Below are 16,424 nucleotides of genomic sequence, written 5' to 3' on the forward strand. Positions count from 1 at the left end.
TTGAAGAGATAGGCCATTATAATACAGGGATGATCCATATAGTACAATGTATAGAAGGATTAGCAGACTGACTTTTCAACTTTCTTGGAAACTTTCAAGATATTTGGAGCTTATCTGACTTATGGTCAGTTATAATGAACATTATTAAAGCATTAAATGCAAACAGCTGTGGCTAGTAAGGTCATTCTTAGGCATCATCCTTCCCTTAGGGTACAAAAAATGCAATTCATTATGTTTCAATGACAATAATTGTTCATTTGTTTTTTAGAAATCCTTATAATATGATTTTCATTGTGTGTGTGTGTGTGTGTGTGGTAAATGCCATACTATGAAGTGTTATATAATTACAGGAAATTAAATGAAGGTGTTTTCCAGACTGTATACCGTAGCAGTTGAATAGCATTTATTAATTAAGCTATTTAATACTCCACAATCAGTTAACCCAGTGCCTATTTAATAAAACACTCTTTTCCTATTAGTGGAAGGACTTCAGAAAGTGAACCCAGCCCAGCTTTTTGTGGGAGTGAGTTTTGAAGACTGGGAGTCGACATTGAGAAGGACCTCTTGTATGTTCTCACTAGCCTGACCTATGTAACAACGATGGGACTGAGAAAAGCCTTTCCTCTGCAAAACATAAGACTCAGGAAGGCACAGGTCTGAGATTTCAGGGGAAGCGTAACTCCATGCAGCACATCCAAGAAGACAACTGTTTTTGAGCTTTACAGCAGACATGCTAAAGTTTTCTGAGTCAAGGCACCACATTGGAAACACTATACCCTGCTGATCAGTGTAGTGGCCACCAAATTTCAAAGGTGGAAGCTCACTGATACATGAAGGTGCCAGATTATCCTTCTAGACCACAGAGCCCTGCAAAGCGGTACTCGTTCCACTTCTAAAAGCACCAGGAAGGAAACCTGCCACTAACAAAAATGTTCAGAATCAAGAATGACCAAAAAGCCATTTCTGTGGCCTTTTTTGGGATGGGTTTGTGTGAAAAATGTTAATTTGTTCTGTGGGCCCTTGCAGCCTATTCTTAGAGGTTTCTAGGAGAGGGAATTCATTCCTTTCTAGTTAGTCTATGGGATCACAGAAACAGCCTCAAGCTTTGAATATACGTACGTTTATATTCAGAGCTGCTTTCATACTTCTGTTGGGGCAGAAAGGCAGAATATATATTTAAAACTTTTAAAAGCCCATTCAAAGAAACTCCTTCACCTAGCATAAGCAGTAGAGGAAGAATATGTGTAACCAAAACAGTGTTTTAGAGATAATTTCTAATAGCAGAAAGGGAAAAATTCTAATTGGAAGTGGCTGCTGTAAAAAGTATCAAAAGGTTGAAGAAAGCTGAGCATCATCTCTACATCTTTGACCCATTCATAAGGACCTCAATGGAAGTATGAGAACAATAGGATACTTTTAAAACCGACACTGGAAATGACAGATGTAGCTTTGAAATTGATTTCTGAAACTTACAAGCTGAAACCAGCACTGTGTGCATGGTTGCACTGGAAGTTTATTCCCTTTCCCATTTATTCCTTTCTGGCAGTTATCAAAAACCCTCTTATGATTTCTTAAACCTTCAGATTTAGGATACACAGGGGGTGGTGCTTCAAGAAGTGAGATCATTCTCTCTTCCCTCTTTTTGGAGAAACACGCTACTGAATTCTGGCCTATGGAACATGGACCTGGATGAACAAAATCTAGATTATGGTGTGCTTGCATCATAGTAGAATTGAAAATTGGGATGTACATACCATATTCTTTGCTTATTCCAAAATTGTGATTCTAATACTGTATCTGTTTATACATGTTGAGCGTCCCTTATCCAGAATTCAAAAATCCCAAATATTCTTGTTAAGATGTGAAAATTTTAATATTCCTGTCATTTACTTTTAAAAACTGAGTATTGAAAACAGTTTTCTTTTGAGAATGCATGTTTTGATTGGGAGGGAAGGAGAGTGTTGTAGCTCAGCCGGCACCTGAGCTGTCAAGTAAACCTTGTGAGCCTTGGGTTGGGCCTGTTCAGCCTGTTATTGTACCTGCACTTGACTTGCCAGAAGACTGGGTTGGAGCCTAGCATTCCCATGCAGCCAGATAGGTCTGCTGATTCTGGACAGCCAGAGTTAGAGAGGGTTGCTGCCCCTGAGGATTCTGGGAACAGGCACACAATGGTTTCAAGCAGATAGCTTGAACCGCATTCCTTGGGAGAATCAAGGTCGAACTTTCTTTTGCCAAATGGGCATTTCAGTTGTGATAAGAGGTTGACAGAAAGAAAGCTATATATCAACAGAGACAAGAAAGGGAGGTTTTGAGATGCAGCAAAAGGCTATTAATAAGAAAAGGTTTTGAACAAACTACCCATGGAAAGAGGCCTTGAATTTCAGCTTTAAGAGGAACTACTTCTGAGAGAGATTTTCAGAGATGGTAACTTTGCTCATCAAGCGGGGTTCCTGTTCATGAACTCATGTTATCCTGTTCATGTTCCTGTGGATTTTCATGCCAAGTTCATGTAGCCTTGTTTCTTGAGTCTTGTTGCATTCTTGGTTCTTGTTCCTGGGGATTTTGATTACCAAGTCTTTGTTCTTGTAAAGCCTTGCAGTTTGGATTTCTTGTTCCAGTTAAAGATCTTGTTATTTGTTCCGGTTTTGTTCCTGTTCCTAATTTTGATACCTTGTTTGAAGTTCATTCTTGTGTTTGAATTCCATAGACCCTTGCTTCAAGATTCTCAAATATCATGTCCCTCATGGACCTTGTTTCATTGACTTTGAACTTTGATTTGCTATTGCTTACATATATTCTTCAATAAACAACTTGTTTTGCTTATAGTCTGGGGCTCCTGCGTGGTTTTGAGGTGTCTCTGCAGCGTAGGAGTGCAATATAGATGAGCTGATAGATTACAGTCAATCGAAGGCAAACTTCAACTTAGCAAAGCCTGAAAGGAGTTTGTATTTGAGAGAGCAGAATAAAATAAGGTGGAGGGGGGGGGGGGGGGTTTGAAGTGGAGAGGGATGACCAAGGATTTAAAAACAAACCAGGGTAACAAGTTCCAGATATTTAAGCCGATTACTATACAAAAAACCCTTCTGTATTTTTACTATTCCTTTGCTCTTCCCATTGCACTAAATGTCTTGGATATTTTCCCAAAGCTGTCACTGTCTGTCAACCAGTAAAGTTTCCTTAAAGCTATGCCTTGGTGATCTAACACTTGAATAATTTACTATCATAAAATAGTTTAAAGTACAAATGTTTCATGATATGCCAAGCTGGACGCTAAAGATGTTTTGTCTAAAACATGAGATAATGGAAAGTGTATTGTGGCATGTGAATGACTTTAGCCTTTTGGTGGTAAAATGTTTGCTTAACCAGAAAAGAATGTGTTGAGACTCCCGCCAATAGAAAGGTACTGCCATACTTTGCATTAAAGGACTGTAAATAAATCAGTAAAAATGTTTAGAGTCACATGCTAATGCACAAGTTATGAATTAGAAATTAGAAAAGTTATATAATGTTATCCTCTGTAAAAAAAAGTTTCAGTAAGAAATGGTCATAATTACTTGGGTTGAAAGAAACTTGAAACCAAATATTTTCATGATGATTGAAGCTGGAATTGAGCAAAGTAACCATTGCTTAAAGTGGTTTCTTTCAAAGCCAGAAAAAGCAAGTTGCATATTTTAACATCTTGAATTTTTAAAATCTAAATCCTGATGCAAGGTTATTCAAAAAAGAATGGAGTTTACTAGCAATATTACTGTGCTTTGCATTGTGATTATTGGTCAGATAGTTTGTAGAAGTAAAGACTAGGTCGGACAGCAAGGATTTGTATCAAACACACTATATATATATATATAGTATACATGTTTGTGTGTACACTATATATATATATATATATATATATATATATATATATATAGTATACACACAAACATACATACATACACACACACACTTTTTAATTCCCTGGATTTAGTAATGTAATGATAATTTAGTAATTACAGTTCTTTGTGCTTTTTGCTATTTTTTGCTGAGATGGCCTTGCTTGTTTTTTTTAGATTTTTATTGAAGGTTTATATTTACAAAAAGTAAAAAGTACAGGAATATTGGAGAAGGGTAGTCTTACTTGTTAACAGCTTTAGAGTCTTGAGATTGTGTTGCTGAGATGCAAAGAATCTGAAAGAGCTATAATGGTTGTACATCATAATTATAGGGGATAGGGATGGTTATGATTACTGCAACGAGTTAGAAAAAACTACAGTGATGCTTGTTCTTGGCTTTGAATGCACCCTCCCAGGGATAATGTCTCCCTTATAAGGCATTGCCTAGTTGATCCAAGTCACATGGATAAGCCAAAACACACAAATAAATTAGGTTTTCGTTTGGGAATTCAACTTGCAGCTGCTGAGGTGACAAGCTCTAGATTAAAGTACACAGCATTTTCTAAAAACTATGTTTACAAGCTAACAGGTTATTAACTCTACCCAACAGTGAAATCTTGTGGATCGTTTCATTATGTAATGGTGCTTTTCTGGTGAATTTAGTCATGCTTAGATGGAAACTTTCACATTTTGGTACATATGGAGGGACACCATCCTTTGGTAGTTCACTGGGCTAGGTCCTCAGAAGTAGTCTATCTTTGGGTGCATTCTCTGATGTTTCTGACTGACATGGCAAATGCCTTCTGGCCATAGTCTGCCTTGTAGGGAGCCTGTGAAACCCGGGACTGGGCTGCCATTTTCTGTAAAATCTGGGAAATAAAAATTGTCCTGCAAAAATGTTGGAAATTGGTTAAAATTCAGGGAAGTTATAGTGAAAGTAAAATAAATGAGAACAATTTGAAACAACCTGAAACAAAAACAATTGAAAGGCTAAACATCCATTGAAATGTAACACTTAAAATAGACTACAAGCAGTTAAAAATTCAAACCACTAACATGTGCAATTTTTAATGAGATACATCATGCCTCAGAAGCTTTAGTAAGCAATCATATTTTTAACTTGGTGCTTGGGATTGCAACAAGGCATTCCATACCTGTGGTGCCACAACAGAGAAGGCCCTCTCCTTGCGCTTCCACAGTAATCCTCCCCCGACTGATGAAAAACACAGGTTGCCTTCTTCATCAGACCTCAAATCTTGTGCAGGAGTATAGAGGGGGAGGCACCCCTTCAGTTATCAAGGTGTCACACTGTGTAAGTTTTAATCATTTCATCATCATAGGCTATCACTCATGGCCGGGTTTGATTGCCTTCCTCATGTGGGTCTTGGTGGTGGGTCTGTAGGTGACTATAGAGACCTATTCTGGATCTACATGTTATTTCACAGTGAGGACATCATTTTTCAGACAGAAGGCAGTCCAGTCCCGTCAAGGGTTGACTTGACGCGTCTTCCTCTTGACACGTTTATCCCTCTTGCCCTCCATTCATGACTCTTCGAGTTCCACAGCACTGTTGGTAACAGCTGACTTCCAGTTAGAACACACAAGGGCCAGGGCTTCCCAGTTCTCTTTGGATTGCAAAGCTCAAATTTAGAAACAGAAACATAATAATAATAATGGCCAGGATTGCAATACTAAGTTAGTAAAACAGAGTTCAGATAGAGTTAAGGATCACAGAAATTCCATTGCCTTTTGATGTTTTGGATTTATGGAGGCAAAGATTCCAATAATATCATTTAATACGCTTGTATCCTTTTAAATGTTTACAATTATTTTTTCAAAGGTACGAAGAACTGGATGCTAACAAAGGTCTTCTAGAGAATTTGAAAGGGAAAGTTGTCATTGAATATCCAACTTTACATGTGGTTTTGCAAAAGTTCAAGACAGATATGGTGCTTCTGGGCCACAGTAACAAAGGTATTTGCTGTTGTATTTTACATATATCAAAATGTTTTAACAAGGAAGGACTGAAGTATTTAGTCTTCTTATTAATGTCAGGAATGAATATCTGATTTTGGTACCAGCCTTGAAATATAAAGCATTTCTGCTCAGTTGTAATTATGTATATATGCAATCTATGTATATGTTTATTCTTTCTAGTTCTATGTAATTTAACCACTTGAACTACATTGCCAGTGTATGATGTGTGAAATACATTAAAACACCATAGTGCTTTGTTTCTGAGCCATCAAATTTGAATGAGTACACACCTGCCATTTGAATATCCTAATGGAACATTTTTGCAGTGTAACATGTTAACATCTGAGGTTGATTAACTTTACCGGATCAAATATCTGAATTTGTATTTCCTTTGAAGGCAATCCACTAGACTTTCTTTCAAATTATAGTTATATAAATGAAGAAATTTTACTTCATCTACTCTCACACCTTGAAAATAACTAAATAATTATTCCTTTTCGGATTTTTTTGCCCATCTGCTATATTACATAGTATATACTAGACACAAGTACTTGTACTATATTTGTTCAAGTTTGGCCACACAAATACTTTTTTATGCTAAGGACATGATAGTATCATTCAGGATTAGAAAAGCAGTTTTTAAAAGGCAATTTCTAGGCAAGAATAGCAGAGGAAGGGGTTTTGCCTTCCTCCCTGTTTGTGAGATTCCTATAGGCAACTCTTTGGCCACTATGAACCACTGTATATACTTGTACATAAGTCAACCTTGTGTATAAATTGAGGACAGGTTTAGGTATTTTCATATGATCCATGGATAAATCAAGGACACATATCAGAAGCATACCATGGCAGGCCTCTTGGACAATCTCTTCTGGGCCACAAAGAATGTGTTGGATCAGTACTCCTTTCACAGAAGTCTATGCACGGTGACTGCTTATTCTGTTCAGGCATCACTTCTAGTAACAGAAGTATTAGTCCCCCATCCACACTCTGTTCCTCAGCGGGAGATTCCAGAGAGCCCCACTGACATACATTGAGTGCATCTACTCTATAAAAGTAATGCAGTTTGATACCAGTGTAACTGCCATGGCCCAAAGTTGTGGACCCATGTATAAGTCAACCTAGTACATGAGTATATACATTAGGCTTGTGTATTTCATGTTATTCGTTATTCGTTTCTGCTTGCCGGGTACCGAAAGCCACCCATATCCGTTTTCCAGCACTTCGCGAAAACAGGCACACTGCCGAATGGGTGTTTTTGTTCCGCATCCGGAAAAAAACAGTTCTTTTTGGACCATTGGCAGCAATGGGGAACTTACGAGGCTCCACTTTCCCTGGGGGCCTTTTCTTTTTCTCCCTTCAAGGGAGCCTGGGTGTCAGCAATGGGGTTGAGAAAGCACCCTATCCAGCTCATTATGCGGGGGAGGGGGGGAGATTTCCCATAGGCTCCCCTTCCATATCCTTCATTAAGATTTGATGGAGCAAATCAAACACTTGGCCCCAAAGCTGAAAACTGGCTTTTGAAATTCTACAATCAGTGCTTGGCACACAAACAGATTCCCAGAGCATGGAGGAAAACTAAGATCATTGCCATTTTAAAACCTGGTAAAGATGCCTCCAATGCCAGGAACTACCGACCAATCTCCCTCTTCTGTCATCTATATAAAGTCTATGAGAGGATACTATTAAATCGATTAGGACCTGAGCTTATTGCACAACAAGCAGATTTCAGACCAGGGAAAAACTGTACAGGTCAAATTCTCCATCTGACTGAGCATATCAAGGAAGGCTACGAGAAAGGCTGCATCACAGGAACACTTTTTGTGGACCTTACAGCCTATTATACGGTGCAACATAGAAAAATGCTGCAGAAAGTCTACCATATCACCTGGGACTTTGACTTTACAAAAACTGTCTAGACCCTCCTGGAAAACCACAGCTTCTATGTGGAGTTTCAGGGCAGGAAAAGTAGATGGAGGAGGCAAAAGAATGGTTTACCCCAAGGCAGCGTTCTTGCCCCGACCTTATTTAACATCTTCACAAACAATCAGCCACAACCGCCACTCACAAAGAGTTTTATATATGCTGATGACCTTGGCCTAACAACACAAACAAAAGATTTTGAAACAGTTGAAAAGCAACTCACGAATGCCTTGAAAGATCTCTCCAGCTACTACAAAGAGAACTACCTGAAGCCTAACCCTGCCAAGACACAAGTGTGTGCTTTCCACCTACGTAACCGTGAAGCCAACAGGAAACTGAAAGTTACTTGGGAAGGCCAATAGCTCGAACACTGCTTCCATCCTAAATACCTTGGTGTCACCTTAGATTGAACACTAACATATAGGAAACACTGCATGAACACCAAGCACAAAGTTGCTGCACGCAACAACATCCTGTGGAAACTTACTGGCAGTGCATGGGGTGCAAACCCACAAGTAATAAGAACATCAGCCCTGGCCTTGTCTTTCTCAACTGCTGAGTATGCCTGTTCTGTCTGGCACAAGTCTGCCTATGCGAAACAGGTGGACATAGCACTGAACGAAACATGCAGAATCATCACAGGATGCCTTAAACCTACACCTGTTGATAAACTCTACAAGTTAGCTGCCATTGCCCCTCCTGATGTGCGATGGGAAGTTGCTGCTAACGGTGAGAGAAATAAGGTTGAACATTGTGAAAGCCACCCGTTGCATGACTATCAGCCTCCTCCCAACAGACTCAAATCAAGGAAAAGCTTCATGAGAACCACCACTCCTCTTGATGTTCCTCCAGCAACAGCAAGAGTGTCCCTCTGGGCAGCTAAACCAGGCAATTTCAACTGGATGGCCCCCCCCATGGGGGTCTTCCTCCAGGGGCAAACCAAGAATTGGAAACTTGGAAGTCCCTGAACATACTCAGAAGCGGAGTGGGCAGATCAAAAGACAACCTGGCAAGATGGCACTACCTGGAGGAATCCTCCACCTTGTGTGACTGTGGAGCTGAACAAACAACTCCGCATATGTATGCTTGCCCACAATGCCCTGCCTCATGTACGGAGGAGGAGTTGTTTAAAGCTACGGACAATGCAGTCGCTGTTGCCCACTTTTGGTCTAAAACTATTTAGCTGTTTGTGATTATTTTATCACTTTTGGACTTGTTTGTTATGCAGTACTTTTGACACGAAATAAATAAATTAGGGCCTGGATTTTAAATAGCATCAGAGATGCCACTCTTTCTGGATCTGAATAGGGAAGGAGGAGCCAAGATTGGCTCCTGCTTGCTTTCGTTGTGAGCAGGTTTTTGTACTGCGAGGGCCCTTTCCATTACGGGCTCTTAAAGGTACCAAAGGTATCAGGAGAAAACAGATCTGTGCACAAGTCTAATATACGGTCCATAGACCTTTGGCATCATTTAGTAGGGCTTGTGTTTTATTATGAAAAGAAGTTTCTGTTACAAATTGCAGGACTGTTGCTTTTTATAACTATCTCTTTTCTTTTTGTTGATTTGGAAATGACTGAACAATAAAAAGAGGTGCCAATTTGGTAATAGCCATTATGGCTAGGAGGAATTCAATACACTGGATTCCCAAAGAGTTTAACAAGAGTTTGAGAAGTTTAGCAAATGTTTTTATAGTGGCAGTTACAGAATTTTTAAAAAATGAGTTGTAGGGCCAACATTTTAGGATGCCCCTTTAGTCCTGCCTGTGTACCACTTTGCACTTTTAAACTTCATGTCCATCAGTTCCAAAGTCACTGTAGTGATTTCATTGTTTGACTAGGATTTCAAGGCACCATGATTCAAATCTCCACTCAGCTGTGGAATTCCACAATTTGGTCTTGGCAACTGATACTCTCCCAGCCTTAGAGGAAGGCAGTGACAAACTTCCTCTGAATGAATCTTGCCAAGAAAACCCTGTGAGAAGATTATCATAACTCAGAGTCAAATTGAAGACACAACAACAAGAAAATCCACCCTTTCACAGGAAGATGCTTTATAAGCAGATTTAATAGCACATAACATATTATGCTGTTGATTAGCTTCCCTGTGATTTTTCATTTGCACTGGGTTATAAAAATTTAATCAATAAATAGATTAGTCAATACATACATAATAACATAAACATGAAACACCAGTGCATTCTGAACATCTGAAAATATGGTCTGAAGGCCCTCAGTAGAAGCTGTGTCTCCTCTTAATTAAAAAAAAATCAAAGTAGAGTTTCAGGTCTCCTGCTTCACATTTGTATCCTTTATTTTAAAAATTAAAAAATAACAACAATGCTTCTTTCATCTTCCTAGTTATTATTTAGCATCTCCAGGTGCAATATTTAACCGTTCTGATTGTTGCAGAATAGCAGTCCTATGAAACTTTTCCAATGCATCTGTCACATGTGTGCTCCTTTGCATACACATAAGTGCCCTTACTGTAGTTAATAGCAATGATATCTTTTTTTCCAAAATATATGTTGGTTCAGTTTGAAGCATAGATGAGAACCCCATATTGGAATAAAGAGAAGTCAAGCAGCGTTCTTGCCCTTGACTGAACAGTTCAGATGTCCATCTGTTAGCAAAGCCACTTTTGATAAAGCCTTTTCTGTAATTAGTATGTCAATAGGCAGCACAGAAGAGTGCTAATTTCCAAGTTGCAATGCCAAATAATGAAAAATGATATCTGAGGAACTGTCATTCTCACTTGAAATTTTTCAGAATCCTATAGTAGGGCAGTTCCTTTGTTAAGTAAACCAGAATGTCACAAAATATAATGAAAACCAAAGGTTTACATACTAGAATCTATGATAATTTCAGATTTCAGCTTATTTGAATAGTTACTATCTCATTCTGTGTTCAGCCTTATTTGTGCAATTCAGCATAGACTCCATAACTCCAACAGCTTTTTCCCTTTCCCTTTCCCCTTGCTTTGTTTACCATTTAGCCTGTTGGAGAGCTAGCTTTGCTTTTTGTGTCATTCTTTCTGAATCTCTCACATTCCTGAGAGAAACTTTCCAGTGTGGGATTATGACATATTTTCCTACCAGAGGCTAGTTTCCTTGTATACCTAAATCCCTTGCAGAAAAAAGCACTATCATTTGTTACCTCTAAGCTCACTCTTCCCATTTTGGAAGTTGAATGAAGCATTTGTTGTATTTTGGAAGATGAGAACGAAACACAAGTTTTGAGTGCAATTGGAACTTAATTCTCTGTTTTAGTTGAATATTCTCTTTCATGTTCTGCCTCATTCTTTGTCTGGATAATTTAAAACAAAACGACTGGAAATATCTTTTTGCAAAAAAAGAAGGGATGGCAGCTATTAAAAATAAACCATCCATCTTACGTAAACATATGCCTTGTACTTATAGGCATTTGGGTATTGTGAAACATCATTCATTCAAAAGCCAGACATTTTATATCCTGCAATACATTGTAATTCTCTTTGGAATCAGAAGATATTCCAGATTAATGCACTTAGTATAACTTTTTTGTTGTTTTTAATTTCTCTTGATGATGATTCAATGCCACATTGAAACACAACCAAATGAGAAACATTTCTAAAGACATTTTTAAGAAAGAGTAATGTCCACCTATTAAAGGTCTCTTCTTCAGAAGTTGCCTAATACTAAATTTTAAGCATATTTTACTGTCAAACTGCTGTAAGATTGGCCTAATTCTACATTTTGACCAATTTATGAGTTCATATGATCCCTTTCTATATAGATAAAAAAAATAATAGTGCGAGGAATGAGTTTCAGCTTCCAGTTGAATCCATTTTGAATAGTCTGGAGAAGTTTTCATTTTATTTATTTAGTTATTTACTTCATTTTTCCCCGCCTTTCTCACCCCACAAGGGACTCAAGGGGGCTTACAAACTCCGGCAAAATTTTAATGCTGTATATAGGCATAGCAATAAAAACATACCCCATCAAACTATTAAAAAAATCAAAACACGTGAGCAAATAAAAGATGCAGAACAGTAAAACAGATTAAAAGCATATAAAGCATATTACTTATTAATTAATCCATAGTCCTTATTCAGACTGTTGAGATCAAAATCTGTAATACCTTATTCTCCAATCGCCTGTGTATAGAGCCAGTTCTTTAGCTTTTTTCCGAAGACCAGAAGGGATGGGGCCTACTGATGTCGCTGGGGAGGGAGTTCTACAGCCAAGGGGCCACCACTGAGAAGGCCTGCCTTGCTCCCACTTGCCAAGTGGGTGGGACTGAGAGCAGGGCCTCCCCAGGCAGATTTTAAAACTAGTTGGCTCATAAGGGGAGGTGCATTCGAACAGGTAAGTTGGACCAGAACTGTTTAGAGCTTTATAGGCCAAAACCAGCACTCTGAATTTTCAGACTCAAGTACATTGAGCCTGTTGAAACATGTTACTTTTCTTGTAATCACCTTGAAAAAAAGTCCTTAAATGGGCACAGCAGTTTATTGATTGCCGCATAAAAGTTGAATAGTTCATTAGATAGTTTTATAACCAAAGGAAATTGTTGAATGTCATTTTTATATAGATTCCATCAATGAAATTAAGCATGTCACTTTAAAAGCTGCCAGCATATTATAACAAAACATTGCAAAGTTGCTAAGATGGTAGAAAGGGTGAACAGAAAACAGAAAAAATAACCTTGAAATTCATTAAATGTCATTTTGATTTAAATGTATTCGTCCTGCTTTATGAAATTCTGATAATACATTTGTTCACAAAGAATGCAGGTGCCTGTCTTTCTGTCTATAGATGCAATCACAGCCAGAGATCTGGAAGGCTTAGAAAAGTTGTTCTAGGACTTAGTGACAAAAAAAAATTATTTCTGTCTCAGTACTCAGTACCTATCTGGCATATAGATGTTAATTGATTATACACTAGATTTAATGTAGACAAAATGCGACCTCAGATGTTTCTGGGTGAGATGCTTTTATTTTCTTGTTGAGATTCCATTGAGGAAAACCAGGTGCAAGTTAGATCCTACTATTTTCTGTTCACCCCTTTTCCCTTCACATTTCTTAGCAACTTTGTAATGATTCCCTATTAACTCCCTGTTGGTAATATTTATCTAAAAAAGAATGTTTGACATCATATTGGATGAGCATATTTATTTTAAGTAGTGTCAGCTAAGAAAACACCCAAAAGAAGATGTTTCTTTGCAACATATGAGAGGAGTTATTTAAGGAGGACCCAGGCTGCTCCATGACTCTGGAAACTCCCTACTCAGGGAAGCCAGAACGGCCACCTCCAAAAACCTTTTTATTCAGGCAGGCTTTTAAAGATGAAGCTGTTTAAGATCAATTCAGAGGGTGCTGTGATTTTTAACTCTGAATTTGTTTTAATAGTTTTAACTGGCAATTTTAATACTGTTTATATTTAATCCTGTTTTAATATTCACATATTTGTATATTTTAAATGGATATGCTAATGTTTTTATGTTAAGCCGCTTTGAGTCCCCTTCTAGGGAGATAAAGCGGGGTTTAAATAAATAATAATAAATAATAAAATAACTAGGTTCTAGAGTGAATAGAAAGGTAACAAACACTTTGGGAAATTAATGATGTATGGAATGACATTGGCAACAAAGCTTCCCCAAGTCATGGAACAGCTTGAATCCATAACATCTTGTTTGGCTCAAACACATGCAAACATAATGTTGAGATGTTGAAATACACAAAACAGTAACATGTATGCGTCATGTCTCAATAAATTCCAATCTCAAAGAATTCTCAAATAATCCACTGGACAAATGAGGAGTCTGACAAAATAACAGATATAGTACCTCCTAACAGTACAACCTTATTAGATTTTCTAAAGAAGGCTTGATCCATTTGCATTATTATATTCTACAAATATGTATAACTAAAGATAGAAGTGTGTCTGTCTTTTTGCCATATACACATGCTAGATTTTTAAAAAAATCATCCATAATAAATATCCTGTGGGAAACTTTTAAAAGTGCAAAATAAGTAAATCATCATCATTACAGCAAGATGGAAAATCAATCCCACCTATCTCAAAATAACAATGTAAACTAATACTTCTTAGCTAAACAGACACTTTATAGAGTTCTTCACTTCAGTTCTGTTAACTTCTCATAGAAATGGGTATACAGTTCAGTGTGTGTCTCTTATTCACTGGGTTCACAGTGTGATAACACTTCTCCCTTTCTGTGTGGGCCTTTTATGCAGCAGAACTGTAGGGACATAGTGCCTGGAGATTCATTGTTTTTTCCTCACAATGCACTTCCCAAGTGAGCAAAAGAGGGGGTCAGTATGTCCTTTCTTTCTCTACCCTCAGGAGAAAGTTTACTGGGCAGTTTTTTCCTGTGTCCCACCTAAGTGAACAAATTACACTTTTGTTTTACTACAGAAGTCATGGGAGCTATTCAGTTTATGGATAAAATAAATTCAACCATCATTAACATGGAAAAAAGAGAAACAACAAGCATGGGGAAGGCCCGCTCCTCATGGCCAGGAAGGCAGTTTCCAGATCTTATATTCAAAGAATGGGAACCTCTCATGAACTTGAGACAATGTCTTTTCAAGCAGGCAAAGTTATGCAGGGTTTAGCTTTATAAAGAGTGATACAGACTGAACTAAGCAGTAATGGATTTTATCTCTTGGGATGCTCTAGTAAGCCATCCTTTACAGACTTAGCCAAAAAAGGAGGGGGGGGGGCACACCAAGACATAAAGTGAATAATGTTCCCTCTCAACTACCCTCCTACCAAACACATCATAAGCTTTCTTTATTTTTACACCAGATTTGTGGTCTACCAATGAAACAAGGAGTAACTATGTTATTTTGTGATGAGTGTCAAATATAAGGAGAATCATGAAGGAGTCCCAATTTTTGGAACATAATCCTTTCAAAACCAGTTAGCAATTATCCTAGTGAAAAAACAAAGGTAATTAGCTAGTAGCTACTGTTTCTGAAGATTTAAAAAAAATAATCATGGCCCAAATTACTGTATTTACACCAGCTATTATCTTGCTGGTTACGTTTTACTTTATGGAAGATACAAAATCAGATCTACATAGGTTGGTGTGACAAAACTGAAAAGGTTGTAATTTTTCCTTCTTTTCCCCCCATTTCAGAAGCCAATAAATCCAGTAAAGACTTGGTTAAGGAAAGCTCATCTGAAGAAGAAGGGGAAATTCGTGATAGTTCCTGAAGAAGCCAAATTGGATGTGAGGTTGAAGCAGCTTAATTTTACACCTGACTTCCTGGAGATATATTAGTTATGAACAACTATTTTGAATATGTAACATCCCAGCTTTAAACCTATTGGAAAGCATTATCATATATTATTGTAAACAGTGAATTTTAAAGAGCCTAACTTTTACTTCATTTCCTGAAAATAAAAGACAACAGAGACCTGTTTTTGTTCAACAGACATTCCATAATTAATTGATTGCAGGAATATTTGTATGGGGTGCGTGTACTGTATGTTAAACATTATTGTTTGTTTTACTAGGTTTTTGGATTATCTTGTTTTAGTCTTTATGTAAGCCACCTTAGGTCCTATGATGGGAGAATGGTGGCATGTTAAACAAACACATAAACCTTGACCATAACATGTCCCTCGAGACTCAACATTTTCCAATATTGACACCAAAAGCTTGCCCAAATTATAACCCATTCCTACTGCAAGCTAAAAAAAAGAAAAGAAAAGAATGGCAGATAGAGATTACAAAAATCGGTAATCATTTGCAAATACAGTGTTAGAAATGTGTTATCAAGGCCACATGCTTCCTCTGCTCCTTCCCCCAAAGAACATTCAGATATTGAATTTTGCCATGTTTTTAGAACTTTGGATTGCTTTAAGGTCAAAAGAATACTTTTTCAATCATTAAGTTGATTTCTAGTTTTGTAGATATCTGAAAAATTGCATGGAAACATGCAATTCACCCCATGATCCCTGTGTATGGAAGTTTTTACTGAACCAAAACAATTAAAAATCAAGCCAGGTGGAGTTCCATCTTTTCAAAGTCCCGTGGAAACCAATGTAGCTCCTGAACCCTTGGCAGTTGGCCAGCACTGATGTTAATATATACGGTACCTTGGAAATGTCCCATTCTAAAATTAGCTACTAAATGCATTAGATATTAACTAAATATGGTGTGTTTTTAAGCGATTTCTAAATGATTGAACAAGACATAGGTATGCCTCTCATGGATAACTGCCTGTTACCTGATCCACTGGGCTGGCTATATTGGATTCTTTTATCATATAAGAAATATGACACTGGTGTGCTGTAATTAGATCTGTCAAATGGGCCAGATGGTTCAGGAAGGACTTCAGTTCAAAAACAAAAACAGCAAATTCAAGCAGTTGACAATTTTTGGATGAATAGCCTAAAAACCTTGACAACTTCTTCAACTGCACTGCGCAATTGTCTCTCAGGGGAAATTGTAAGTATCTCATTAACTGAGTCATTATAGCTGGATTGGACAAAGCACTGGAAAAAGTGTTGTGGTAATTGCAACTTCAGTTCTTCTGTTGGTACATTTACAGCTTCAAAGTACTAAACAAACATTAGCTCATTGTCCTTGCATGGAAGAGAGAGTATTTATTATGATCACTTCATTGTCTTGATTTTACAAAAAA

At 37.7% G+C, this 16,424-nt stretch overlaps 1 protein-coding gene across 1 annotated transcript in view; it reads left to right on the forward strand.

Moving 5' to 3' along the window:
* znhit6 (zinc finger HIT-type containing 6) overlaps positions 1–15,208 on the forward strand; it is a 43,229-nt gene extending 28,021 nt beyond the window's left edge. The window contains exons 9-10 of the mRNA XM_003223038.4: positions 5,713–5,846; positions 14,912–15,208. Of these exons, the coding sequence (XP_003223086.1) occupies positions 5,713–5,846; positions 14,912–14,988 (211 nt within the window). The 3' untranslated portion in view covers positions 14,989–15,208. The remainder of the gene's footprint in view (positions 1–5,712; positions 5,847–14,911) is intronic.
* Positions 15,209–16,424: the final 1,216 nt, after the last annotated feature.

This window comes from Anolis carolinensis, chromosome 4 (assembly GCF_035594765.1).
Source record: "Anolis carolinensis isolate JA03-04 chromosome 4, rAnoCar3.1.pri, whole genome shotgun sequence".
In the NCBI taxonomy this organism is placed as follows: domain Eukaryota; kingdom Metazoa; phylum Chordata; class Lepidosauria; order Squamata; family Dactyloidae; genus Anolis; species Anolis carolinensis.